Raw genomic sequence first — 23384 nt, 5'->3', positions numbered from 1 at the left:
GACAAGGTCGCATATGTTAACTTACAGGGTGACAAAGTGTGATGGAGGAGGCTTTGGAATTCGGATCATAATTAATGATTTCCATTTTGCCAGAGGTTTTTTTTTTTGTCCTTTTTTTTATCTATGCATAATGCTTGCATGCATACAACTTTTTATTTTTATTATTTTAGATCTTTTTTATTGAAAGAGGCGATAATATACTAACTCACACACACTACACACCTCTCATTAATGTGACATTATTTCATATCCCAGTTTGATGAAGAAGTTAGCTGTCGTGGTAAGCTACACATCGCCCAAGTTATACAAGAAGAGCTACGACGAGAAGAAAGCTGTATAAGAACCTGTCGTTTGACGGAAGCTGCAACTTGCAAGCAAGAGGAGCTGTCGTTTGGTTGCATGGTCGTAATTTTGTTTGATGTTAATTTAGGGGTTCGTCTACAGTTCTGTCAAAGCTTAATTTGTAATTTTCTGTATTGGGAATTAATGAAACGACTCGGAACTCTGGCAAGAAGTCCCAACTTGCTGTAGTTTTGCTTTATTTTTGCTGTCTTCTAGTTCTTACAGTGTGCTCTGTATAGCAAGAAGAATGACAGAAAAATGTTTTACATACAAGCACTGCGGCTTGGTACTTGTATTCATCCACATTTTAGGCCATCAAAAATATCAAGTTCTCTGCCATATTATCTAAAATGATTTATAACAAAGTATTTTCACTATCAAAACACATTTGAATCCATGTGTATCTCTAAGACTAGGTCCATAATATAACGCTACATTCAGGTTTATAAAGTGAGAGGGTCAATGCACAGCAAAATTTATCTCACGGTAACCTACATCACATAGGGTAATTTCAAATTTTAGGGCCCAGAGTGACTGCCAACGTTCACATACAAGCGTCCTGGCTCCTTAGCTCCACTTAATCATCTACAAGTTCAAGTTGTTTCATCAGATAAGCTACAAAGTAAAATAGTTTCGACAGTAAAGATCATTCTATTGCAAGTGTGTAATTACAAGTTGTAGAACCCATACCTTGAAGAATCAAGATGATGTCTTGCATATCGAAAAATCTATGTGTAGGTAAGCTATACTAGCCATGAACACGAAGAAAAATGTAGACACTAACATTAGTGGTTCTGCCAGCATAAAAATTGGGTTGAAGCTGTAGTAAACCTGCCAAATTAAGTTCAGGAGAAAGAGTGGGTTCAGCCACTTCTCATTCTATTATATTAAGGAAGGTGCACATGCATATACATAATGCATTTAAATTTCAATTCCTTCACGAGACAGGACTCTAAGAAAATTCAATACTCACTTGATCCATAATATTATAGAATGACCATTTCACAAGTAGAACATATATATATTCTAGGATCAATGACCTACCCTGCAATGCACAACTAAAATATATGCTAACCTTTGTGCCATATTTACTATTGGTTGAGCCTAACTGATCCCAGATACGCTCCCACCAATGACATATAGACATTTTTGAGGTTGAACTTAACCACTTGGAGAGCTTGTGCTCCTTTAAATTCATCGAGAGTGTGTAAAGGACTATAATCGTATCCTAGAATATGTCATTGGTGGGAGCATATCTGGCTACATGTGCAGAGTTGACAGTCCTGACTTTAGGTTTTAGGATACCTTACCTCAAGCAATATATAGAATACTTAGGAGAGTAAATTTCAAGCAATATTAGTTATAGCCTAGTCACCTGGAAAGGAGAGTTGTGCTCTGGAACTACGTTTTCCTTTTCAAGAACCACCACTGTCCTTCCAGCAACATCAAGGTATGAATATTTGGTCTGCAGATATAAGAATGAAAAGATATGCTCACAATCACCATCACATAAAAATAAAAAATAAAAAACCATTTTATTTGCACCAAATAAAAGTTTTTTTATTTATAAATATTTAGATAGTCCTTTTTTTGGGGCAATGAAAAAGAGATCTTGTAATTTTTTTTAATGCACTTTGCAAACAGTATAGAGGGGGAAAAAGTTGAATTGTCATATGGATGCATCTATCAATATGAATAAAGCGCTACAACTGGATTACCTCTAGATGTTGCTTAACCGAGAAAGGAACCACAGCAGAAGGATCTTTTGATCCCTCTGGCAGCACAACCTGAAATATAGCAGTTGGTGAATCAGTAAGTTAATATTACCATGTCTGGTGGGAACAAAAAAGAAGAGCTAACGAAACTGAAAATAGAGCAATATGGATACAAAAGCTAAGTAACTAAACCCACTTTTATGATTAACTTGTCTACCGCCGTCTCAGCAAGAGGACAACCAAAAGTGAAGTTGAGGTATCGCCTGCCATCAGGTGACTCAAAAAGGAAGTCTTCCAATGGTAGCCCATACCCAATCACAAAAGTAGCTTTCCAACCTCCAAACAAAGGATACCTTGGCTCAATTTCAAGATCTGACTGAAAAAAAAGAAGTATTGAAGAAACAAAACAGAATCAGCATTGTATATATGTAAAAGGAAAGCTTCCTTGAATATATATGTTCCATTTCAAGGCAAAAAAGTTACCTTTAGATAATCTATACGTAAATGTGATGACGAGATGTTGCCAATTTCATCTCGGTAAAAGACAGAATGGACTCTAGGAGGTAGTCTGGCTAGAAGATATTTGAATGAAGAGATTCCACCAGAAGATGGCCTAGATTGATATTCAACCCTGCCAAAAGGAAGCCTTGGAAGATTAATATTAAAAACAAACACTCATAACAGTTTTTTATGAGCATTAACAAACATTATTCCTTTTCATTATTTTTTGTAGCAAACATAATGCAAATTAAAGGCTGTCTTAACCTTGGTCATGGAGTCCAAATCTCCAGAACGTATCTGTAAAAGTTTGAATTTCTTCAGCTGTGTGATGATGAAATGATATGAATTTTACTTTTATGTCTCTGAAGTTCAACTTTTGATATTCACCAACATAGCACCAACATAGTTTTATGAGAAGTCTATTTCCTATTGATTCATGGGATTATTTCACTCTGCAAATATCAGTTTTATTCAAAATATTAAAACTCTTCACATATTGCAATTTCTTCTAGCAATTAAAAGGAAATGATTTCTTATATGAGATTATGGGTATGTACAAAAGGCCCCTTCTTCATTTTCGTCTTCCCCAAAATCTCAGGATCAACCTTGACCATATCTTGGAGACTCAGTTTTTCTAAGTTGGGTGTTTGTTTTCATATCCATGCGATACATAGATGCATAAACTTACACAGACAGCAGGATTTACAACATCAACATATAATAAATATAGAAGATAAGACCAGCAACAGAGCCTACCTCGAAAAAACACCTTTATGTCGTGCACCAGCATGTGACAACCTGTAATGCTCTGTGATCTGAAGATTGCCCCAATGAGATATTTCCACTTCGCGTACAAGCTCCTCAACAACAGCAAATGGCTTGTTATTCTCAAAATGAACAATTACTGGAGAATAAGAGTATGCAGGGCGATCCTTGTAAGGGCCATACTTTATTTCAGTACCAGCGCGGTTAGTGGACTCTACTCTTGTAAATGATTCCACCTTAGTACTAGGTGTTCTTATAAAAGTAGTCTGCTGCTTAATATAATATGGTGACAATATTATTGCACTATCACGATAATAGACCAACTGAGACTCTGCTTGGTTTATCTCTGCAGGGAAAGGCTCCAGGAATGTGTCAATATATAAAGCACTTCTAATGTTGCAGTTTCACCTGCATTTAATGGGTTGAGCAAAGATATGGAAAAATATTTGGTCTGATTTGGTGCATCAGGGAGGTCAGTGGGATTCACTTCAAGAGGCACATAGCTTTTCTTTTTCTTTTTTCCAACAGTGAGAGCTGCTTTGAGCGAAGCTATATGATCAACCTGTGTAGGTGGAAAAGCCAGAAGTACTTCCGAAACAGGAGATGCACCAGTATTTTCAACCTGAAAGACAACCCCAGCAATCTAATAAACATCCCAGTACATTAAAAAGCTATTGTCAAAATCACTGATGCTATATGATCACAAAGTACGGTTGTCTACGGTGCCACGTTCGTCATTGTTACAAGTGTTGTGTCCCACCTGCGGTGCATGGTGCATCAAAACTCGCAGGTGGCATGCCAATTTGTAAAGAAAAGACTAAAATTTCAAAACTTCTACATTATACCATATTCAGACTATGTTTTGTAAATCTATTACATTAAAGATTGAAACTAAGCTCAATAATCTACATTGATGCCGAAAATTCAACATGAAAGATATTTATAAAATTGTAAACTGCGGTGCCACGTTCATCATTGGTACAAGTGTTGTGTCCCGCCTGCGGTGCATTGTGGAGCAAAACTCGCAGGTGGCATGCCAATTTGTAAAGAAAAGACTAAAATTTCAAAACTTCTACACTATACCATATTCAGACTATGTTTTGTAAATCTATTACATTAAAGATTGAAACTAAGCTCAATAATCTACATTGATGCCGAAAATTCGACATGAAAGATATCTATAAAATTGTAAACTATGATATCAAAGATGTAGACTTGATTCCACACCCAGAAAATTTTCCAATTTCCACAGATTGGGTACAATTTTCTACAATAATGAGTCCAATCCAAGAGTGTAAGCAATACAGAAAATACAGAAAATATATACCTTTAACGTCAAGAAAACCTTAACAATGTGAGAGGACAAGTCAATCTGCAAAGAACATAGATTGATAAAACATAAATGCATATAAATCATAACGATGAAGATAATTTGAGCACTGGGGAAGTGAAAGGGAAGGCTTACTCTGCGCTCAGCGTTGAGGATCTGGAGATCCTGAGGGGAAGAGGAGTAAGCAAGCAGTGAGAGATGGGACAAGATCCAGAAAGCTACGATTACTCGACCTAAGCTTCGCAAAGCGTCCATGGCTTCCAGTGAGAGAGTGCCTTGACTCTCCTGCGACGACTGGGGCAGTGTATAGTGGAAGAGGCTTGAGCTGGGCTCACTCTTAGAGGTGCTCAAGCTTTGACTTGACCATCCAGGAATGGAGGCCTCTTTGGGCTTTATTTGTGTGGGCTTGTTCATTTTTAAATAAGTCCATTGCTTATATGAGAGAGGCCTCTTTGGCAATCCGCTTTCCCAATAAAGAACTTATAAGTGGTTTCGACCAAAAAAAACCAAAACTTATAAGCGGAAGTGTTTGACGAGGGGCTTACAGCTCAAGTGCTTAAAATCATTTATTTATCCATATATTTGATATCTTATATGTTCCATGTGTATTGGATGGTATATCACCCATGTGGTATACTTGAAACATACAAAAATTTATCGATGTCCTAGGTTCGATTTCCCCTTGCCTAAAATCATTTAAGTAAAAGTGCATGCTACAAAAGCAATATCAAACAAGTTGTTTGACGAAACCTTAGAGTTGATCAATAATTTATTTATTTATTTTTTTTAAAACCACCCATTTTTCTTTTATTTTTCTATAGGTATGGTTGAAAAGCTAGCTTGTTAGACAATTTCTAGGAACACCATGTGTCATGTAGTGGTAAAGTCAAACAAAAATACGATGCAAATTGGTAAGTAATGGATATTAGGTTCAATTTTATTGTGAAAAGAAAAGGGACACGTTTAGTGTGAAACCCTCATTCCATTTTTCCCTTTTTATAAGATTTATTAATATGAGAAAATTGTAAGTGTAACTGGTTGTATATAATTATGTGTATATGTTGAGGTTGTAGTCACTAAAGGAAGGCCTGCAAATCACTAAAGGAAGGCCTGCAAATCATAGTCGGGGTGCTATAGTCTCTAGCAATCGTGTGACTATTTCGTAACTACAATTAATGATAAATAAATAAAAGTTTATTTCCATCAATAAGATAAGAAAAAAGACAAGTTAGGTGGATTTTTATCTTTATTCTGTTTCTTCCATTTTATCTAAACCAATACTTATCGATAAGAGAATATTTTAAGTGTCTAGTTGTATACAATTATGTATTGTGGTGACATCGTAGTCACCACAAAAAGCTTGCAAATCAAGTGGAGTGCTATCATGTGGCTATTTCCATCAATAAGATTAGAATTAGATCCAAACAAATAAGAATTATACTTTTGCAAAGGTAGAAGGAAATAAAATGCTTCTATGCTAAGTAGGGGCAGATTTTGGAAACACAACTATTGGAGGATCCAAATTGAGGAATTCATTAACCATCCTTTCCATAAAGTCAAAATATATTTTCTCTGTTGAGAGATAGGAAGAGTCAAATCCCAGGCCATGCAAATTTTATAACTTTTGCAAGACAAAGAAAGGTCTTATTGTCACGTTCCATTCTGTCCGCCATAATCGGGCCCTTCTAAGAATGGATAGCCATAAATCTTTTACAAAGTATACTGTACATACGGAGAATTTGTAGCAGTCTGGCCAAAATACTTTAATGAGAGTTTCATTAAAGTGGAATATTATATAGTACTCATCCAACGTTGGAAGTTACGAAAAATAAATTGAGAACAAAAATATAGGTTATGTTTCTAGAGAGTGATGCACCAAACACTGCCTCTGCCTTTTCCCCGTAACAGAACTGAATTCTCTTAGATCCTCCCCCTTGGACTCGGGACCTTCTCCAACCTGCCCTGTACCCCAAAAGCTCAAAAGATTTTAGAGAGAGAGAGAACCCATTTTCAGCACTGCCTTTGAATGATATATATGTCTCTCTGGTGGAGCTGTTTTGAATGATATTGGAGGACAGACTGAAGAGTGTTTAGATATGGCGTGCGTGAAGTTGGGATCTAAATCTGAAGTCTTTCACCTTGATGGCCAAACTTGGTATGTTGTTTTGATGCTGGCTTTTCTTTTCTGTTTACATTGAGAATTTAGAATGCTGGGTTTGCCATAACACTGGGAATGGCATAATGGGTTGGTTTCAATTGTATTTTTAGATTCTGAGATTTCTGGGTTTTAATTTTCTTGTTTAGGTTCTTTAGAGAATTACCAATTGGGTTCTGTCCCTTTTGTTGACGTTCTTCCATGGTTTAAATCATAACAAGAAAAGGAGATAGTTTTCGGAGAATATAACAGATGAGTAGAATCTATATTTGGTTGATTCTTGCTACGAGACCAATGAGAAAACAGAGAAACTTTATCTTGTGAGACAACTTGCTTGGTGTCTTGATCGATGTCAACGTTTACACATATTCCTTGTTGCTCCCTTACAACGAATTAATAAGTGCACTGTATCAGTTGTGCTTTTGTTAATCAGTTCTACCTCTATGCCCTTCTTCTTCTTCTTCTTCTTTTGTTGAACAATTAATGTTCTCTTTGGCAGGCTTTGCTCAACTGGACTTTCCAGTGACATTGTCGTTGAAGTTGGAGAAACATCTTTCCATCTCCACAAGGTGAATTTTACTGGGTGAATTCTACAATATATATGCAGGATATTATCATTTGAAAGGCAATGCTTGCATACCTCACACTGATGACTCATTGGCTTGAATCTGAGGCACACAAACAAAATGCTTCTCCTCAGCCTTTTGTTTTTGTTTGATAAAAAATACTTAGGATGTTAACCCCATTTCTACATATGCAGCTCTGTGTTTATTTCTGCTCACTGATTTGTTAATGACATTCTCTCCTCTCTGCTGTATATTCTCATACACTGTATTTTGTTTCCACCTTTTCTACATCCACCAGTTTCCTTTGCTGTCTAGAAGTGGATTGCTAGAGAATGTTATTGGAGAAGTTTCTAGCGAGGATGAGCAGGAATGTATTGTGCAACTGCATGACATTCCTGGTGGAGCCAAATCATTCTTGCTGGTAGCCAAATTTTGTTATGGGGTGAGAATAGAACTCAATGCTTCAAATGTAGTTAGTTTGAGGTGTGCGGCTGAGTATCTTCGTATGGGTGAAGACTATGGAGAGGGAAATCTCATAACAAAAGCAGAGGATTTTCTAAACGAAATCTTTAGCAATTGGAGTGATTCCATTAAAGCACTTGAAACCTGCGAAGAGGTATTGCCTCATGCCGAAGAGCTTCATCTTGTTTCAAGATGCATCAATTCATTGGCAATGAAAGCTAGTGCTGATCCAGGTTTATTCAGTTGGCCTGTGTCGGGAAAGGATGCAACGGAGAGCTCAGAAGGCGTGGCGTTTTGGAATGGAATATGCACAACAGCCAAGCCACATCCAGTTAGTGAGGATTGGTGGTATGAAGATGTCTGCTCCCTAAAGTTTCCTCTTTATAAAAGACTGATTCTGGGTGTTGAATCAGGGAGCATGAAGCCAGAGAGGATTGCCGGCTCCATCATGCACTATGCAAAGAGGCATCTTTCCTTGTTGGGTAGGCAATCGAGTTTTCGAAATGGAAACCATGCTGCCTCTTTATCAACTGTTTCTGCTCCATCTAATCCAGACCAAAGGAATCTCCTTGAAGAGATCGTGGAATTACTTCCTGATCAGAAGGGTGTCACACCAACCAACTTCCTGCTTAGGCTTCTGCGGACATCTATGATTTTGCAAGCTAGCACATCGTGTCGAGAGAATTTGGAGAGACAGGTTGGGGCCCAATTGGATCAAGCAGCTCTTGAAGATCTCTTGATACCAAACATGGGGTACTCAGTGGAGACCCTCTATGATACTGACTGCGTTCAGCGGATTCTTGATCACTTCATGCTTATGGACCGCGATTCGATTGAGTGTACTTCGAGCTGCATAGTGGATGAGGGCCAGTTGATGGGTGCATCTCATTCACTGACCCCAATGACCATGGTAGCTAACCTGGTGGATGGCTATCTTGCAGAGGTGGCACCTGATGTTAACTTGAAGTTGCAAAAATTTCAGTCTCTAGGTGCTGTTATCCCTGAATATGCCAGACCATTAGACGATGGAATTTACCGTGCTGTCGATATATACCTCAAGGTACATAGATCTTTACTCTTATTTATGATCATGGTTATGAAAATCTGGTTGAAGGACTTGTTCTACAACTTCCGAAGCATTTCCAATGCTTGTTATAACATCTTCTACTCTCTAATCTTGATAGTTTTTGGTGCTTTGGGACTGTTTAAATTTTTTGTAAATTTCTAAATCAAAACAAGGCATTGAGGCCTGCACACAGCATAAGAAAACAAATGTGCAATGCTTTTGGGAAATTGTTGCAGCCATTAGAATATGTTAATATTTCCATTACTTCTTAAGCTAACTTACTTGTTTCTCAAGTTCAGGCCCATCCCTGGCTAACAGACTCCGAGAGGGAACAAGTCTGCAGGCTCATGAACTGCCAGAAGCTCTCACTGGAAGCCAGCACACATGCAGCCCAGAATGAGAGGCTACCGCTCCGTGTCATTGTCCAAGTTCTGTTCTTTGAACAACTTCGGCTGCGCACATCAGTTGCCAGTTGGTTCTTTGTATCTGACAACCTTGAGAACTCACAAAACCAGAGTGGGAATCTTGTGCTTGGTCGAAACGAGGCATCTGCTCACGCTGGCACCGCGCGGCGTGATCATACTGTGACCGTTGATGACATGAGGGAACGAGTTTCCGAGCTAGAGAAGGAGTGTTTGAGCATGAAACAAGAGATGGAGAAACTGGTGAAGACAAAGGGGAGCTGGAACACATTCTTGAAAAGGTTTGGTTTGAGACTCAAGTCAAAATCTGATGCCAAAAAAGCATCCAAGCCCCGCAGTGATTCCAAAGAAGCACCTACATCTATAGCACCACCACTTATGAAAGGAAAACAAGATTTTGAAAATAATGAATTAAGAGATTGAATTTTCAAAATACTAAAATGAAAATGAAACTTTTTTTTTTCCAGTCTAGTTAGTGTTGTTAATGATCTAGGCTGTGGCTTGTAATTATGTTTTAGACGTCAGATATTGTATTCCATGAAACTTTCTCTTTATCTTCCTCAATTCTATTCTATGTTCAAAGAATATTGAGAATAATCAAATGCAGAATTGAAGGGAAAATCACTGGATCCTTGGTTGTATTATCAAACATTCTCAAACACGAAGACCCAATTGAAAACAATTTGTGAACGTATTGATTTAAGAAATCAACACTTCAACTTTGCTTCTACTTTTTTTGTTTTGTTTTGATGAATTCACCTTTAACTTGCTTCCATGAACGGTTCAACTAATGAAAATTCATCACACAATTATAAATTTGTATAATTATTATTTATTAATCTAAAAAAGGAATATAAAAATGACCAGTTTGGTCATGCAATCTGCAAGTTTTTTCAAATAGGTCCTCGTAAAATTAAAAGCATACCATAATTAGGCACAATATCACGAGAGGATGTTCAAGCCGACACACAGAGATTCTTAAGTGATGCCAATTGTATATAATTATATGTTTATCTTTCTTCTCACATGACAACTCATACGCTAATTTGGACCATAGCATAAGGACGTTCAAGCCAATATAGTGGTTGCGGCTGCTTGGCACTTGGGATCAAAATTCTAAAATTTCTTTAATCCCAATATAACCAAAAAGAGATAGACATGTGATTGTAAATAATTGGTCACATAGGATATTTTCTCTTACACATGAACTTGATTGGGAAATTAGCCAAGCACATAAACTTGATAGAAAGAAGAAAAAAAAATTATATCACTACCAATTAAGCAGAAAAGCATATGAGAACGCTTAAGTCTAATCACAAGAATTTAATTGAAAATTTTAAAACAATAGTGATACAAATGAGAAAAAAAATACACACAAATTACAGGACATGAAAGGATCAGACCCAAATTCTACTTTGGAATCTGTGTCGAACTCCGTGTGTGTCCAACACCTGGCAGGTGTCGAGTATGAATGACCAAAATACCCTTCTTGCCCTAATCCTAAAAACTGCTTAGGTTTTTACTTCTACCGGAAAACCAGCATAGTCTCCCCTGAAAAAGGCTTAAAACCCAGAAATCTACATGCATATCAAACTCAATTATTTCCCAAGCGTTCAGCAGCACAATGTATAAACCACACACCAATTAGCAAAAGTTTCAATGTGCTACATGCCCCCTTTACCAACATAAGAAGGTCAACAATTTCAACTTGACAAAACTGAATATAACAACCAAATCATAAACTTGCAGCTGCACTAAGTTAGCATAGGTTGCCTACATACCTTTACTGAAGGATCAAACCACACGTAATTCTTTCTACCATAACGCCCATTAATCTTCGTTGCTCATTTGCAAAACTTTCGCATCGATGTCTTCTATCTAACTTACCCATTTTTCCAGCTCAAAAAACCCAAGGAAATTAAACTTGAATGACTAGAAGTTTTGGTGATTTTCGAAGATTCCGACAACTCTGGCCGCCATTTTCGTTGAGTAAGGTGTGAAACTTCATCTACTCTTTGTGCTTTATCCGTTTATGTAAGTATTGTAGATCGATTGTGAGGTATTCATATCGTTCAATATACCCATTTTTAGTCGATAGTTTCGACTTCGATTTGGATAGTTCCTGTTAGTTTTTGGCGGTGGTCCAAGAACAAAAAGTGTTCTCCTATTTGTGCTTGAACTGTTGGTATAGATATTGTGGGGTGTTTTAAGAAATTTCCGTCGTCGAAATTTCTCAAGACACCCACGCTGTAGGGCGGTGGCGTGGGCCACTGTGTAGCGGTCCATTGCATTCTAAATTCTTTCCCTTATCGTCCTAAGCAAGATGGTATGCTTGGATTTGGAATTGATTATCGTTCTAAGTAAATCACACACTTAGGTTTTTTTTTTTTGGGCATATAATTATTTAACGAAAACTAACCTCTCCGCACACACTTCCGCTCATGTGAAAGACTTAAAAAAAAAAATTATTTTAGAATTAAAAAATATAATAAGCAGTTGTGTTTCATAAAAATAGAATTCATTATCTGATTTTTCTTTTAATTTTAATTTTTTTTAAATATGAAAATATGAATTTACCATATTATCCTCATTTAATTAATAATTTCAATTCTTAATGTTTATATTAGCCAACGGCATTTTTATATTTTGAATGTTTTACCATTCTCTTCTTTTTGCTTTATGTATATATAAATTTTGGCTACTTTCCAAAATTAGAAGATGAGTTCGAATATTCCATATCCCCTTATAGAAAAAATACATTTTTTTTATTAAATAAAAATAAAAATCACTGGACTAAATGGGCAATTTTACTAAAAAGAACGAGTATTTATAATTTTTTGGACCCAGCTGCCGCCAACTATAAACTTTACTCTTTCGAGTAAAAGAACCCTAAACAAAGACACAGAGGCATCGATTTCCTCTTCAATCGAATCCTCCAGAAGCAATTGCCAAATCAAATCCGTCTGAATCAGAAAAAGACCCAAAATCCACCATGGACAAGCTCCTCAATCTCAATTCCAAGCGCCAGAGAGATCGAAAATGGGAGGACCTAGACCCAGACTGTTTGGCCAACGTCTTCGTCAAAGTCGGAATTGAGTCTCTGCTCTTGTTCGTCCCCTTCGTCTGCAAGTCCTGGTACAGAGCGAGCCAGAACCCCGTGTGCTGGGAACGCCTCGTCTTCCCAGACAGCGAAGAAGAAGCTACAGACGATCCATGGAGCCTCGACGACAATGCCGCCAATCTTCCATGGACCTACGCCAACCGCATCGAAAGCCAGTCCTTCGATTACTTCGTGAGGAGATTCGCGCGCGAGTTTCAAATCCACTGGAGCCGTTTCTCAATCCCTAGCTTCATCAAAATGGTCATCAATCGCAGCGGCGGCAACGCCAAGTTTCTGAAAATCCCCGGGATTTGCAGCCACTACGTGAACGCCATTGAAAAAATACTGGAACACATCAGCAAGAACTGTAAGGGCTTCGTTGGGCTGCACGTGGCCTTCGCCGCGATTGGCACGAGCGAGGCCTCTGCGATCGTGAAATTTGTGCCCAATTTGAAGTACATGTGCTTCAGGAAGTCGCGCCTGGAGAAGAACGATCTCGTGATGTTGCTGAAGGAGTGCAGAGAGCTTGTGCTTCTGGATGTGAGGGAGTGCGAGGGTTTTGACGAGCGTGATGAGGAGATTTTGAAGCTGGCTTCTCATATCCCTAAGTTTAGGTGTAAGGGTTCCAAAACGCACGTTTTGAGTGACAATGATTTGGAGGTTGCATATCGTGAAATAATTGAGATTGATGATGAGTGAGGAGGAAAGGCAGAGGAGGAGGTTTATTTTGATCGTGAACTTTGTGTATTGTGAATCTAATGATGCAAAGAAATGTAATGGAATTCTACAGACCAAAAATGAATAAATAAATAAATAAAACTGTACTTGTTCTTTTGATTTTGCTAGTTTTATTTTATATTTGAATGTAGTATGTCGATATCAAGAAGAAAGAAAAGGACTTGCCGTTTGATACAAACTTGTGTCCATTCCCAAAAGTATTAAAAAGGGCTTGTAGTGAATTCTACACGTGAAAAATGGTACGAGAAAGTGTACCATGTGATTGAGCCGGCCGTCTAAACCAAGTCAAATCAAACTGAATCAGATCATTTATTTATATGTTCTTAACTATTATGGTATATGACATTTTTATCTTGGTTGTGACCTTTATTGGCATGTCTCATAATCGGGAAAAATTAAAATCTCTAATTCATCGTTTCTACTTATGTATGCTATGATATAAATTTCTCTAAAATATTGTTTAATTTATAATAATAAGTTCATTTTGATCGGCAACATTAAAATCTCTAATTCATCGTTTCTACTTATGTATGCTTTCATATAAATTTCTTTAAAATATTGTTTAATTTATAGTATAAAGTTTATTTTGATATATGTCATAGTGTTCTTTGATAAATTGCTTACAATAGAAAGCAATCAAATGAAACCAGTTTGAGGTCTAAATCCAACTGATTCAAAATGTTTCAATTTCAACCCAAACCGAAAAGAAAATAATAAGGCGGGCAGTTGGCCCGAAAAGTAAATTAGGCGGGCTGAGTTGCGGGGCTGGGCCCATTTGCTGAATCTAACCAGATAAAATCTTTGCAAAGAAGCGAAGCTAACAATTCCTTCTGTAGCTCTGTTTCTCACCTAAGATAAAGCGTTCATCGTCACTGTAAGCACCCTTAGCTCTTCTCTCTCGTTATATACTGCCTCGTTCGTCTTCTTCAAGCCTTTTCGAAATGTAATTTGTGTTTGTATGCATTTTGTGCTTGTATTTGTTTATTTTCCGTACGTCAAAATTTGTCTGTCTCAATTTCTCTGTGGAAGAAGATAAAAAGATTTGAGCTTTTTCGCTCATAAGTCGTTTGATGAAATGCCTAGCTGAAATTTTCGGCCAGACTTCCTTTAACATAAGTGAACTTAATGTTGTGTGGCCTCCTGCATTCCCATATAGCTCATTTTCCTTTTGGTCTGAACTATCTCTAACTTTCTCGCAGACATGGTTGCCCACTGGCAGCGTTTCCTCTCTAATTTACTTAATTAATCAGTGTAAGTGGCTCCTGAGAGTTTCTGATATCAAGCATTTCACACTATGCCCCGTACCCTTTTGTAGTTAGTAGAAGTTTGGACAAATTCTAAAACTATAATGTCATTTGTAGTCACCTCATCCTCCATAATCACCTCCTCTTATTTTAGCAGCCATACGGTTTCTAAATTAAGAACTTGCGAAAATACTTTGACAACTCCATGTTTTCCTTTTGTTCGATGCAAAAATCCATTTTGCCTTGCTGAAAATATCCATACAACTTTGACTAGAAAACCAAATGGTATTTTAAGGTCTACTGTAACGAATTGCACAAAACCAAATTATCAGTCCTTCACCGGAGAAGACGCAGTTTTTCTTGATTTGGGTGATGAAGACGAAACAGGGTCGCCCTGGGAAGGGGCAGTTATTTACAAGAGAAACGCTTCCATATCGCATGTTGAGTATTGCACAACGTTAGAGAGGCTTGGATTGGGGCACCTTTCAACAGAGGTCTCGAAATCTAAGGCTTCAGTGATGGGATTACGAGTCACCAAAGCTGTGAAGGATTATCCACAAGGTACACCTGTTCAGATCTCCATTGACATAACAAGGAAGAAGCAAAAGTTGAGGCTTGATGGCATCATTAAAACTGTTATCGCACTGACTTGCAGCAGGTATTTCAGTTGCTTATTTGATTGATGTCTGGAATGCCATCGATGGATAAATCTTTTTCCTCTTAATATATTTTATTGGTGCTTCCACTTTATATAGGATCTTTTCTGTATGAGTCTTTATCTATAACCCTATATGAGATAGGAAGTTCAGGGTTCTAATCAAATACCTGTATATTTACTTGGTTTAACTGTCCTTGGTCTGAGCTATAGTATGGAAATGACATAAGTACATTTTATATTTTGAGACTAGCAGTTACGGCCCATCTGAAAACACAGGTTGTGTTTGATAAAAAAATCCCTCTCTTCCGTTAGATCAGGTCAAGACACATGGGTCGTTGCAAATAGTGAGCAAATGTTTCACTGTTGAAAACCTGCCATTTTCCTAGGTGAGATGACTATCAGCTTTAGATGTTAAATCAGGAAAGGAGAGTTAAGATTAAAAGATACCAGGACCTAGCAAGAGCTCCTGTTAAACTTCTACTTTCGCATTCACCTCTCCTGGCAATCTATATCTTCTAACAACTAAGACTGGTTCTATGTTTTCTTGCTTGTAAGCAGGTTAATGGAAATATCGACTATATTATTTCCATCTGTCTTTTCTTTAAGGTATGCTATTTCCTTTGATTAAAGATTGTGTTTATGTTGAAGGTGTGAAGATCCAGCAGCCGAGTGCATCTTCTCAAACTTCTCCCTTCTCCTCACTGATGAACCAATTGAAGAACCTGAGATCATCAATATGGGAGTGATATATGGTGACACTGGGATAGGTGGCCAAGGGGAGGAAGATGATGAAGGCACAATTGATTTTGAGGATCAGCTGTATTTTCGCCCCGGGGACAAAGAAATAGATATTTCAAAGCACATAAGAGACATTGTGCATCTAGAGATTACCATCACCGCAACATGTAATCCAAGTTGCAAGGGTTTGTGTGTCAGTTGTGGTAAAAATTTGAACACTGGCAGTTGTAATTGTAGCAAACAGCAGGCAAAGAAGGGTTTTGGACCGCTTGGAAACTTAAAGAAGCAATTGCAGCAGCAAAAAAAATGACGTGTATATTTTCTGGAATTGCACCAAATGGTTTTAGTTCAAGCACATTGTGAATCCCATATTATTACTATTAGAATTACCATGAATTAATATTCCGTTCTATTTCAGGAAACATTGCATCCTCCTCAGAATTCAGTTGATAGAAAATATAAAAATTCTTATTTCTTGGAATTGCGAATTACTAAAATAAATTAGGCTCATCGTCCATTGTCACAGACGTGAGTTAGGCGAGTTAATCATGGCAGCAAACTTGTCCCATTTCACCCAAATTCGAATCACCATCCTCATAAATTAAATTAGTTTAAACTGTTTAAATTGTCTTTTATTTCATTCTTTTTGCCCAAATAAACTGTTTAAATTATCACTTATGTATAATAAGTAAATGGCCTCAGCACCTGACGAATAAGATTTGGAAATCTTCTTACAACATATAGATTTGTAACTAATGCAATATCCTGCACGCAAAAACGACGCCATTGATTTGGGCCTATCGTTTGACCCCAAAAAAAAAACCCATGCCCAGGCCAGCCCCCAAGCCATACCCATTTTCACGGTCGACCAGTTTTCACCATCTTAATTCGGGTTGAGAGAGAAAACCTAGAACTCCAATTCAATTAGCTTGGGCGTTGATTGTGATGGGTGTGGCGATGACAAGCGTTGAGACAGGAAGAAGCGACCCTGTGATCAAATCGACGTTCAAGAGGTGGGGCAGGAGGCACCCGTTTATCAGATACGGACTTCCGATGATCTCGCTCACCGTGGTCGGTGCAATCGGACTGGGTCATATGATACAAGGCGGCAAGGACGTTGCGAAGGTGAAAGACGATCAGGAATGGGAGATAATTGAGACAAGAAAAGCACTTTCGAGAACAGGGCCGGTGGACGCCTACAACCCAAAAAAGACATCGCTCGAGGAAGAGCTCAAGGTACAAATTTCCCCATAAGCCATAAGCCAGAAGTAGCCACAAAAGTGCTTTTGCTAACCCAGTTCTTGTTTCTCTGGTTTCTGTTTGTTTATAGGCTTTGCAAGAGAAGGTGGACATAAACAACTACGACTACAAGAAAATCCCGCGTCCAAATGAAGGCAAATCAGCCTAAAGGCCGAGTCTTTAAGTCTTGTGCAATTTCTCTGTGTTGTTGTGTGGCCTTTGAGCTTATGCCATTATGTAATTTTTGTAGGTTTTGAAATGACTGGCTAACTCTGTTTTTTTGTTGGGTTTAATCTGGTTTAAGGGAATTTACGTTTTGATTAATAAAACATTAGCACCATGTTTGATGTTTGTCTTGTTATAAGCCTGCGATGTGCAATTATTTGGTTGAAAACAGAGGCCTGCAGCAAGTTGTGAATAAGAGAACAGCAGCAGAGAACTCAGAAGCTGTTTGTGGAATAAAAAAACAGCGGAATGCATGCATGACATCAACCAAAACGTAAAAACGGAGCCATTTTTCGGGGCCACAAGCAGTTGCCCATTTGATAATTATTTCAATTTTAGTTTTTAGTTTTTAATTTTTTTTTAAATTTTATACAACAATACTACTCTAAGGGGAGGGGGCTCAAGCACCAATGTGCACATATGGGGCTTCGAACGGGGTGCCATGGGGGAAGGGGGAAGTCACCGCCACTGTGGTAGAACCCATTGGCTTAGTTTTCATTTCTTGTGTGGTGCTTCAAGATTTTGATGTCGTGAATTGTGTTGTATAGGCAGACTGCGTTTCTTAAGCTTGGGTTTCTAATGCTCTTTCAATGGGCAAATCTGAACCCATTGGCTTAGCTTTCATTTCTCGTGCGGTGCTTCGAGATTTCGATGTCATGCATTGTGTTGTATAGGTAGACTGCGTTTCTTAAGCTTGGGTTTCTAATGCTCTTTCAATGGGCAAATCTTACAACTTTCGTTTTTATACCTTGCGTTGCGCCCACCTCGATTGATCGCAAACATTCTTGGCATTCATGGATGCTTCAAGAGCCTTTTTGAGAGTTTTTCAGAAGGCCGCTAGTGCTTTTTTAGCACTCGACATAAAATAGCTAAGAACCTTTTTTGAGTTATAAAAGCACATTTTCGTGTTTTTTGGTATGTTTCTCAACATCAACATCCTTTGGTCATAGTTGTTGGATATTATTACAAAAAGAAAACAACATCCTCAAATGGCAATGTCGTAGAAGAAAATATTTGTAGAGTCGAATCGAGTAGATGCATTCCATGCATGCCTCGTACATGTAAAGAATCCGTTCGCACACAGATGAAAACTACTAATAATTTGAACAAAACTTTGTCTAATGAATTGAGAGAACGTAAATTACATATGAGGTGAAGGGCTCACCCGAACCATTTTGACAATTACATACTTGTACCCATTCTCTCATAGAGAAAACCATTTTTCTTTATGTACACCAACCAACAACACAGGAAATACATAATGTTATAAACCCTACTCTACTTGTTCCTTTTCTTCTTTCCTTCCCAATTATACCTTTTTCATCATGTTCCTCTTTTTTTTTTCTTATTGATTTACATATAGAAGGCAGGAGGCAAAATCACAGCCAAAAAAACATATCCTCATCTCTTTAATTTTATCTCCCTCTCCCAAAGAAAATTGAAAAAAAAGGGGAAAAAAAAAAGATGAGCACACAGCAATCCTATATGATTACCTCGGCTTTGGTTGTGAACATAATGGTCGGACAAGCCGCTGGGCTGATGGACTACCCAACAGCATAGCCTGAGATCGAGTAAGCATCTCAACCATTGATGGGGTTTGATAGGCCTGAACAAGACTTGAACCGTCGGTGGAGTCACCTCTTGCTGTTGCTCGTTGCCATGAGTGCGAGCTCAGTCCTGAAAGAATATATGCTCTCCCAGATGCCTCGTACACATGCCTGCTTGCCATCCTCTCTTGCATTTCCTTGAGCTCAGCATCCAATGCTACACAAAGGCGGTCATTGGATTTCGCTGACACAGTCTCTGACAATACCCTTCGACAATTTTCAAGGGTTGAAACTGCACCAGCTAAGTCTCCTAGCTCAGCTGCAGCTCGTGCTTGTGCCATTGCCTCAGCTGCTTGGAGCCTATTACGTTGCCTGTCCACTTCTATTGACACTAGTGCTTGCCCAGCTACTTCAGGTCTCTCAATTTTAACTTCTCCACTTTCTATTGTTGCCATTTCTTTAGTTAAGGGATCCTTGTAAATGCATCTCACCTTTATCAATGATGTCAGATTGCTAGAAGACTCTGCTGGGACATTAACTGAAACCAGAAAATCCCTCTCTTCATCTGCATACATATCTCCAACATCAATAAATCCTCTGCGTCCATCAGCCATCACACGACTCGGGTAGCTTCCTGCTTTTAGTGAACCAAGGAAGAGACTTGTGTTCACACACTCAACTGCCACCTGCAGCTCTTGCACCACAACACTCAAAAGCCCCCCAATGCACTGTGCAAATGCATCCTGGATGACAGCTTCAGTCTCAATGAAAGAAAAGGTCCCTCCAGATATCTCTGAAATGGAGTGCATTGATGATGCATCGTGATCTGCACCAAAACCAAATGCGTGCACTGGAATCTGGAAGCCTGTATTGTCACCACCATGAATAGACAAAGGAAGGAGCAACTGATAATTTGGTTGAGGTTGGTTAGCGCCAGAGACACTGACAGTATAAGTGTCCTGCCCATCAGACAACAATATTATACTGGCAACAGGATTCTTTCCCCTTCGATCTTCCAATACCTTGCCACCCTTTCTTAGGCCCTCAGCAATGTTGGTCCCACCATTTGCAACCAGAGAGTTAACAGCTTGCAGTGCCTGCTGGCGTCCAGTGTCAGTCATTCGGCGGAGGGGAAAGAGACGACGGGCTGTTGAAGAGAAGGCAATGACTGAGAGCCTGTCATTGGAGCCAAGATTCTGTATTACAAACCCCATAGCCCGTTTTAGCAATGCAAGCTTTGTCCCTGCCATGCTACCACTGATGTCAAGCACCGTGACTAGGTCTACTGGAGCACGATGAGTCTGGGAAAATTGTGGCAAACTAGACTGGTTTCTGCTAGGATTTTGCCTTGTAACTGAAGTAGCAGCTTTCAGATGGACCAAAACGGTAAAATTGTCATAAGAACTGGATTTTGGAACAGCTGAAACCTCTGGGAACGTTTTGATCTCTATTGTCCTACAAAAATTTTCACCAGTGCCATTTTTATTGCAAGAGCTTCTCTCATCAAACACAGGTTGGTGATCTAAGGATTCATCATCATTAAAGACACCTGGCTCATGGGCCTGATACAGTGGCACAATGTGTCGTCGGCTCAAATCTCTTCGAGGAGGAGGTAGTCGACGAACCATAGTCACCAAAGCATCATTCTGAGACCAACCAACTGGACCGATAGCTGCCCTTCCAGGAGGAGGATCCAGATTAGGACCCTGCACTGGGATTTCTTTCCATTTTGCCCTACAAACTGGGCAAATTTGGTTGCCGTGTTTGACATTTGATGTGATGCAGTGGAAATGAAAAGAATGTGAACATTCTGCCGTGAAAAGGGCATGGCCGCCTCCTTGTTTCATTTTAGTTAAGCATATCGAGCACGTCTGCTGAAAACATAAAACAAGTGTAAGAAAGAAAGCGTAAATAAGCCATATCAATCAAAAGTTCAAAACACACATACACATGGACACATACATAAATTTAAACAATCTCAAAGGAAATATCATTTATCTTTATAGTATGAAGATTATAGTGCATGGAGGAATTCAACAGTATTGTGCTAAGTACAAGGGCAAATATAGTACTGAAAATACACATACATTCCACAATTGCAAGGAATTCGACAGTATTGTGCATTTAGAATTACAATATATATCATTCAATGCATTCTTTTTTTATTTGATTTAATATGGGTATAATTGGAAAATATGGGAAAGGAAATAAAATGACATCTCCCGATTACTTTCCTAGCATTACCAAACATGGGAAAGGAATCTTCATTTCCCATTCCTTGGGAAATGACATAGGAAGGGATTTCCCCTCAAATCCGTTACGTGAAGCAAACGGGAGGGAGGGATACTTTTTTTTTTAAATTTTGTGGTAAGTCTGCCGTACATTTTCAAAAGAGATGCCCTAAGCAAGTAGAATTATCACATACCGACAAGAAAAAGAAAGTGATTACTAGTAAGCTGAAAAAGTCAATGTTATGGGTCCAGTCAGGGGTATAATGGGAAAATGGCAAAAATGATCATGGAAACCCAAAAATTTGCTCAATTTTATGCCTTAAAAATCAAAACAGGGAAAAAGAGACGTTCACTAAGAAAAAGATAGAAGTTGAAAAAAAAAATGAAAAAAAGAAAGAAACGATAAACAAAATTAGTGAGGGAATACAGGAGCAACTTCATTAACAAAAAATTGAAAACTACTCTATGATTTGTTCGGTTTGAATGAAATATAAAATTTGCAAAAAGAACAGAGAGAACCATTTTTAAGAAACCATAGAATGGACCTGAGGCTTGAAAAGAGCCAGAGAAACCAATTTATCAAGCAAAAGGAAAATCATAAGTTGCTTTATAAGACTACTTTCCCCTTTCTTTTATCTTTGATGAAACTCACTGCCAGAAAGCTTGCAGATTGACAGTCAACAGATGAGGCCAGCAAATGGCCAAACAAGCTACTTTCCTTTTTTCTTCCATGGGAAGGAGGAAAAGGAAAGGTAAAACCTTTAGTCTTCTTTTACTATTTAGGCAAACAAGAATGGTCCTGAAAGCGACTTGTGCATTAACCCCACATGCTCAAAGAGAGCAAAACAACATAACATTAGATTTCCATCCATAATTTTTTGTGCTCCTCAAAATCTGCTAAAATATGGTATCATCAAAGACCTCATGTGTATTGAGGGAAAAATGGAAAAGAACTAGTGTGTAAATTCTCAAAATACTTTTCCCGAAAATATGCAGGCTAAGAAGCATAAACCATGAACAAAGAATAACGTTATTAGTGAAAGATCATGTAGTTTCATCCAATTTGTAGATGAAGTAATATATCAATCATAATTATTGGAACCAAATTCGAAATCAGATTTTAAAGTCACAGCACAAAAGAAATGGAAGCAATTTCTAAGCTATTTCCATGTCATTGAAAAATCAGAAATGAATGCTCCAAGGATCCTAATACCCCTGATTGGTTGCTTGGGGAAAGCAAGGAAACGAATATTGTTCAAATAAATTATCTCGTAACATCTCAAAATATGAAAAGAAAATTAGCATCCACAAGACATAACAGACGAAACCAAATAAAGCAGCACAAACTAACTATTTTATATGATATACATGACCAATATTATTAAGCATTGAGCTAAGCTGAGCTGAAAGTTCTGCCTTCTAAAATATTATACCGAGGAAAACTGGAAAACCACAAAGCAGACACAAAACTTCATTTTCTCAGCACATAAACAGAATCAACTCAAAATGATAAGAACCCATCAATTTTGTAAACACACACACAACCACATAACCCATTTCATCCTTTCTAATGAGATGTAAAGACAAACCTTGGACGATTTGCTTCCACTTCTAGAGAGCTTCAAACCATGAGATGATGGCGTTGGCGTGCTGGGCCTGGACGAGCCCATGGCCCAATTGGCAGGTGAAAGCAAAGCAGCATCAGACAATCTCTCAGCTGAGTCCAGAGAGGAGGGAGATGAATCCTCTAGTGTTTTTGGAAGATACACACAAAGATTCAGTCCCAGTGCTAACTTTGCTTTCCTCCATTTGCTCCCCATTTTTCACTTGAAGATTTCAAGCTTAAAACCCAGAACCCAAAACCTATGCTTTGAGCCTCAGCTCAAGAAATTTAAAAGAGAGCACAGAAAGACTAAAAATTTAAGCAAAATTCACAAAACTCAGATCTCAAAGTGCTTAAATTAAGCTGCTTTAGCTCTTTTCTCTAGCTGGGAGAGAGTTCTTGGAATGAGAGAGAGATAATGGGCTTTAAGAAAAGTTGAAATGGAACACGAAATTCGAGAGAGAGAGAGAGAGAGAGAGAGAGAGTTTAATGGGAGGGGTTTTAGCTAATCAAGGAGAGAGGGAAAATGGGGTTGGGCTATATTTGCAGAAGAATGAGAAGCTAAATGTCAAAACAGAGCAACTGCGTCATATGGGGGGCTTGTACCAGTCGTCTTCTTGTTGCTGTCCCTGGCCGCCATGAGAGAGCATAAGAGAGTGGCTTTGCTTGGTCTTAAGAGGCTGTGAGTGTGCGTTTATTGAGGATGTTGACCTTTGTTGTTGGGTTGAAGTAGGAGC

The 23384-nt window shown here is 38.4% G+C and overlaps 6 protein-coding genes across 7 annotated transcripts; 4 read left to right on the top strand and 2 right to left on the bottom strand.

The window, feature by feature from the left end:
• Positions 1-647: 647 nt before the first annotated feature.
• Positions 648-4970, bottom strand: LOC103332361 (Ribophorin I). Its single transcript, XM_008235092.2, is given in 10 exon segments — positions 648-927; positions 1033-1173; positions 1718-1807; positions 2061-2129; positions 2254-2433; positions 2541-2688; positions 3315-3690; positions 3693-3945; positions 4651-4695; positions 4789-4970. Coding segments are annotated over 9 exon segments (1413 nt in total). The 5' UTR covers positions 4909-4970; the 3' UTR covers positions 648-927; positions 1033-1041.
• Positions 4971-6491: 1521 nt separating this feature from the next.
• Positions 6492-9955, top strand: LOC103332360 (BTB/POZ domain-containing protein At5g03250). Its single transcript, XM_089051555.1, has 4 exons — positions 6492-6808; positions 7308-7377; positions 7673-8896; positions 9202-9955. The coding sequence occupies exons 1-4, from the start codon at positions 6750-6752 to the stop codon at positions 9745-9747; spliced, it is 1899 nt and encodes a 632-aa protein (XP_088907681.1). The 5' UTR covers positions 6492-6749; the 3' UTR covers positions 9748-9955.
• A 2160-nt stretch (positions 9956-12115) lies between these two features.
• Positions 12116-13261, top strand: LOC103332359 (F-box protein FBW2-like). Its single transcript, XM_008235090.2, has one exon. The coding sequence runs from the start codon at positions 12317-12319 to the stop codon at positions 13121-13123; it is 807 nt and encodes a 268-aa protein (XP_008233312.1). The 5' UTR covers positions 12116-12316; the 3' UTR covers positions 13124-13261.
• Positions 13262-13876: 615 nt separating this feature from the next.
• On the top strand, positions 13877-16224 carry LOC103332489 (BTB/POZ domain protein, putative (DUF177)). Of its 2 annotated transcripts, XM_016794843.2 has the most exons (3): positions 13877-14036; positions 14362-15064; positions 15713-16224. In XM_016794843.2, exons 2-3 carry the CDS (start codon positions 14511-14513, stop codon positions 16110-16112), a joined length of 954 nt encoding a protein of 317 aa, XP_016650329.2. In that variant the 5' UTR covers positions 13877-14036; positions 14362-14510; the 3' UTR covers positions 16113-16224. The 2 variants fall into 2 exon arrangements, with proteins under 2 accessions (XP_016650329.2, XP_088909763.1); XM_089053637.1 differs by having other exon boundaries at positions 13975-15064.
• A 353-nt stretch (positions 16225-16577) lies between these two features.
• On the top strand, positions 16578-17392 carry LOC103332358 (cytochrome C oxidase assembly protein). The gene is made up of 2 exons (XM_008235089.3): positions 16578-17038; positions 17133-17392. Exons 1-2 carry the CDS (start codon positions 16748-16750, stop codon positions 17208-17210), a joined length of 369 nt encoding a protein of 122 aa, XP_008233311.1. The 5' UTR covers positions 16578-16747; the 3' UTR covers positions 17211-17392.
• A 1123-nt stretch (positions 17393-18515) lies between these two features.
• On the bottom strand, positions 18516-23384 carry LOC103332357 (Zinc finger (C3HC4-type RING finger) family protein). The gene is given in 3 exon segments (XM_008235087.2): positions 18516-18780; positions 18783-20687; positions 22634-23384. Coding segments are annotated over 3 exon segments (2169 nt in total). The 5' UTR covers positions 22865-23384; the 3' UTR covers positions 18516-18747.

The sequence above is a fragment of the Prunus mume genome, linkage group LG5 (genome assembly GCF_029339155.1).
Source record: "Prunus mume cultivar Tortuosa linkage group LG5, ASM2933915v1, whole genome shotgun sequence".
Classification (NCBI taxonomy): Eukaryota; Viridiplantae; Streptophyta; class Magnoliopsida; order Rosales; family Rosaceae; genus Prunus; species Prunus mume.
The sequence above is the reverse complement of the archived record's forward strand: the minus strand, read 5'-3'. Positions and strand labels throughout refer to the sequence as shown.

Coding starts and splice junctions, on each gene's coding strand:
- LOC103332360 (XM_089051555.1), top strand. CDS start 6,750: ATGGCGTGCGTGAAGTTGGGATCTAAATCTGAAGTCTTTCACCTTGAT. Junction 6,809..7,307: donor CACCTTGATGGCCAAACTTG/GTATGTTGTTTT, acceptor TCTCTTTGGCAG/GCTTTGCTCAACTGGACTTT. Junction 7,378..7,672: donor CATCTTTCCATCTCCACAAG/GTGAATTTTACT, acceptor TACATCCACCAG/TTTCCTTTGCTGTCTAGAAG.
- LOC103332359 (XM_008235090.2), top strand. CDS start 12,317: ATGGACAAGCTCCTCAATCTCAATTCCAAGCGCCAGAGAGATCGAAAA.
- LOC103332489 (XM_016794843.2), top strand. CDS start 14,511: ATGTCATTTGTAGTCACCTCATCCTCCATAATCACCTCCTCTTATTTT. Junction 15,065..15,712: donor ATCGCACTGACTTGCAGCAG/GTATTTCAGTTG, acceptor TTTATGTTGAAG/GTGTGAAGATCCAGCAGCCG.
- LOC103332358 (XM_008235089.3), top strand. CDS start 16,748: ATGGGTGTGGCGATGACAAGCGTTGAGACAGGAAGAAGCGACCCTGTG. Junction 17,039..17,132: donor CGCTCGAGGAAGAGCTCAAG/GTACAAATTTCC, acceptor GTTTGTTTATAG/GCTTTGCAAGAGAAGGTGGA.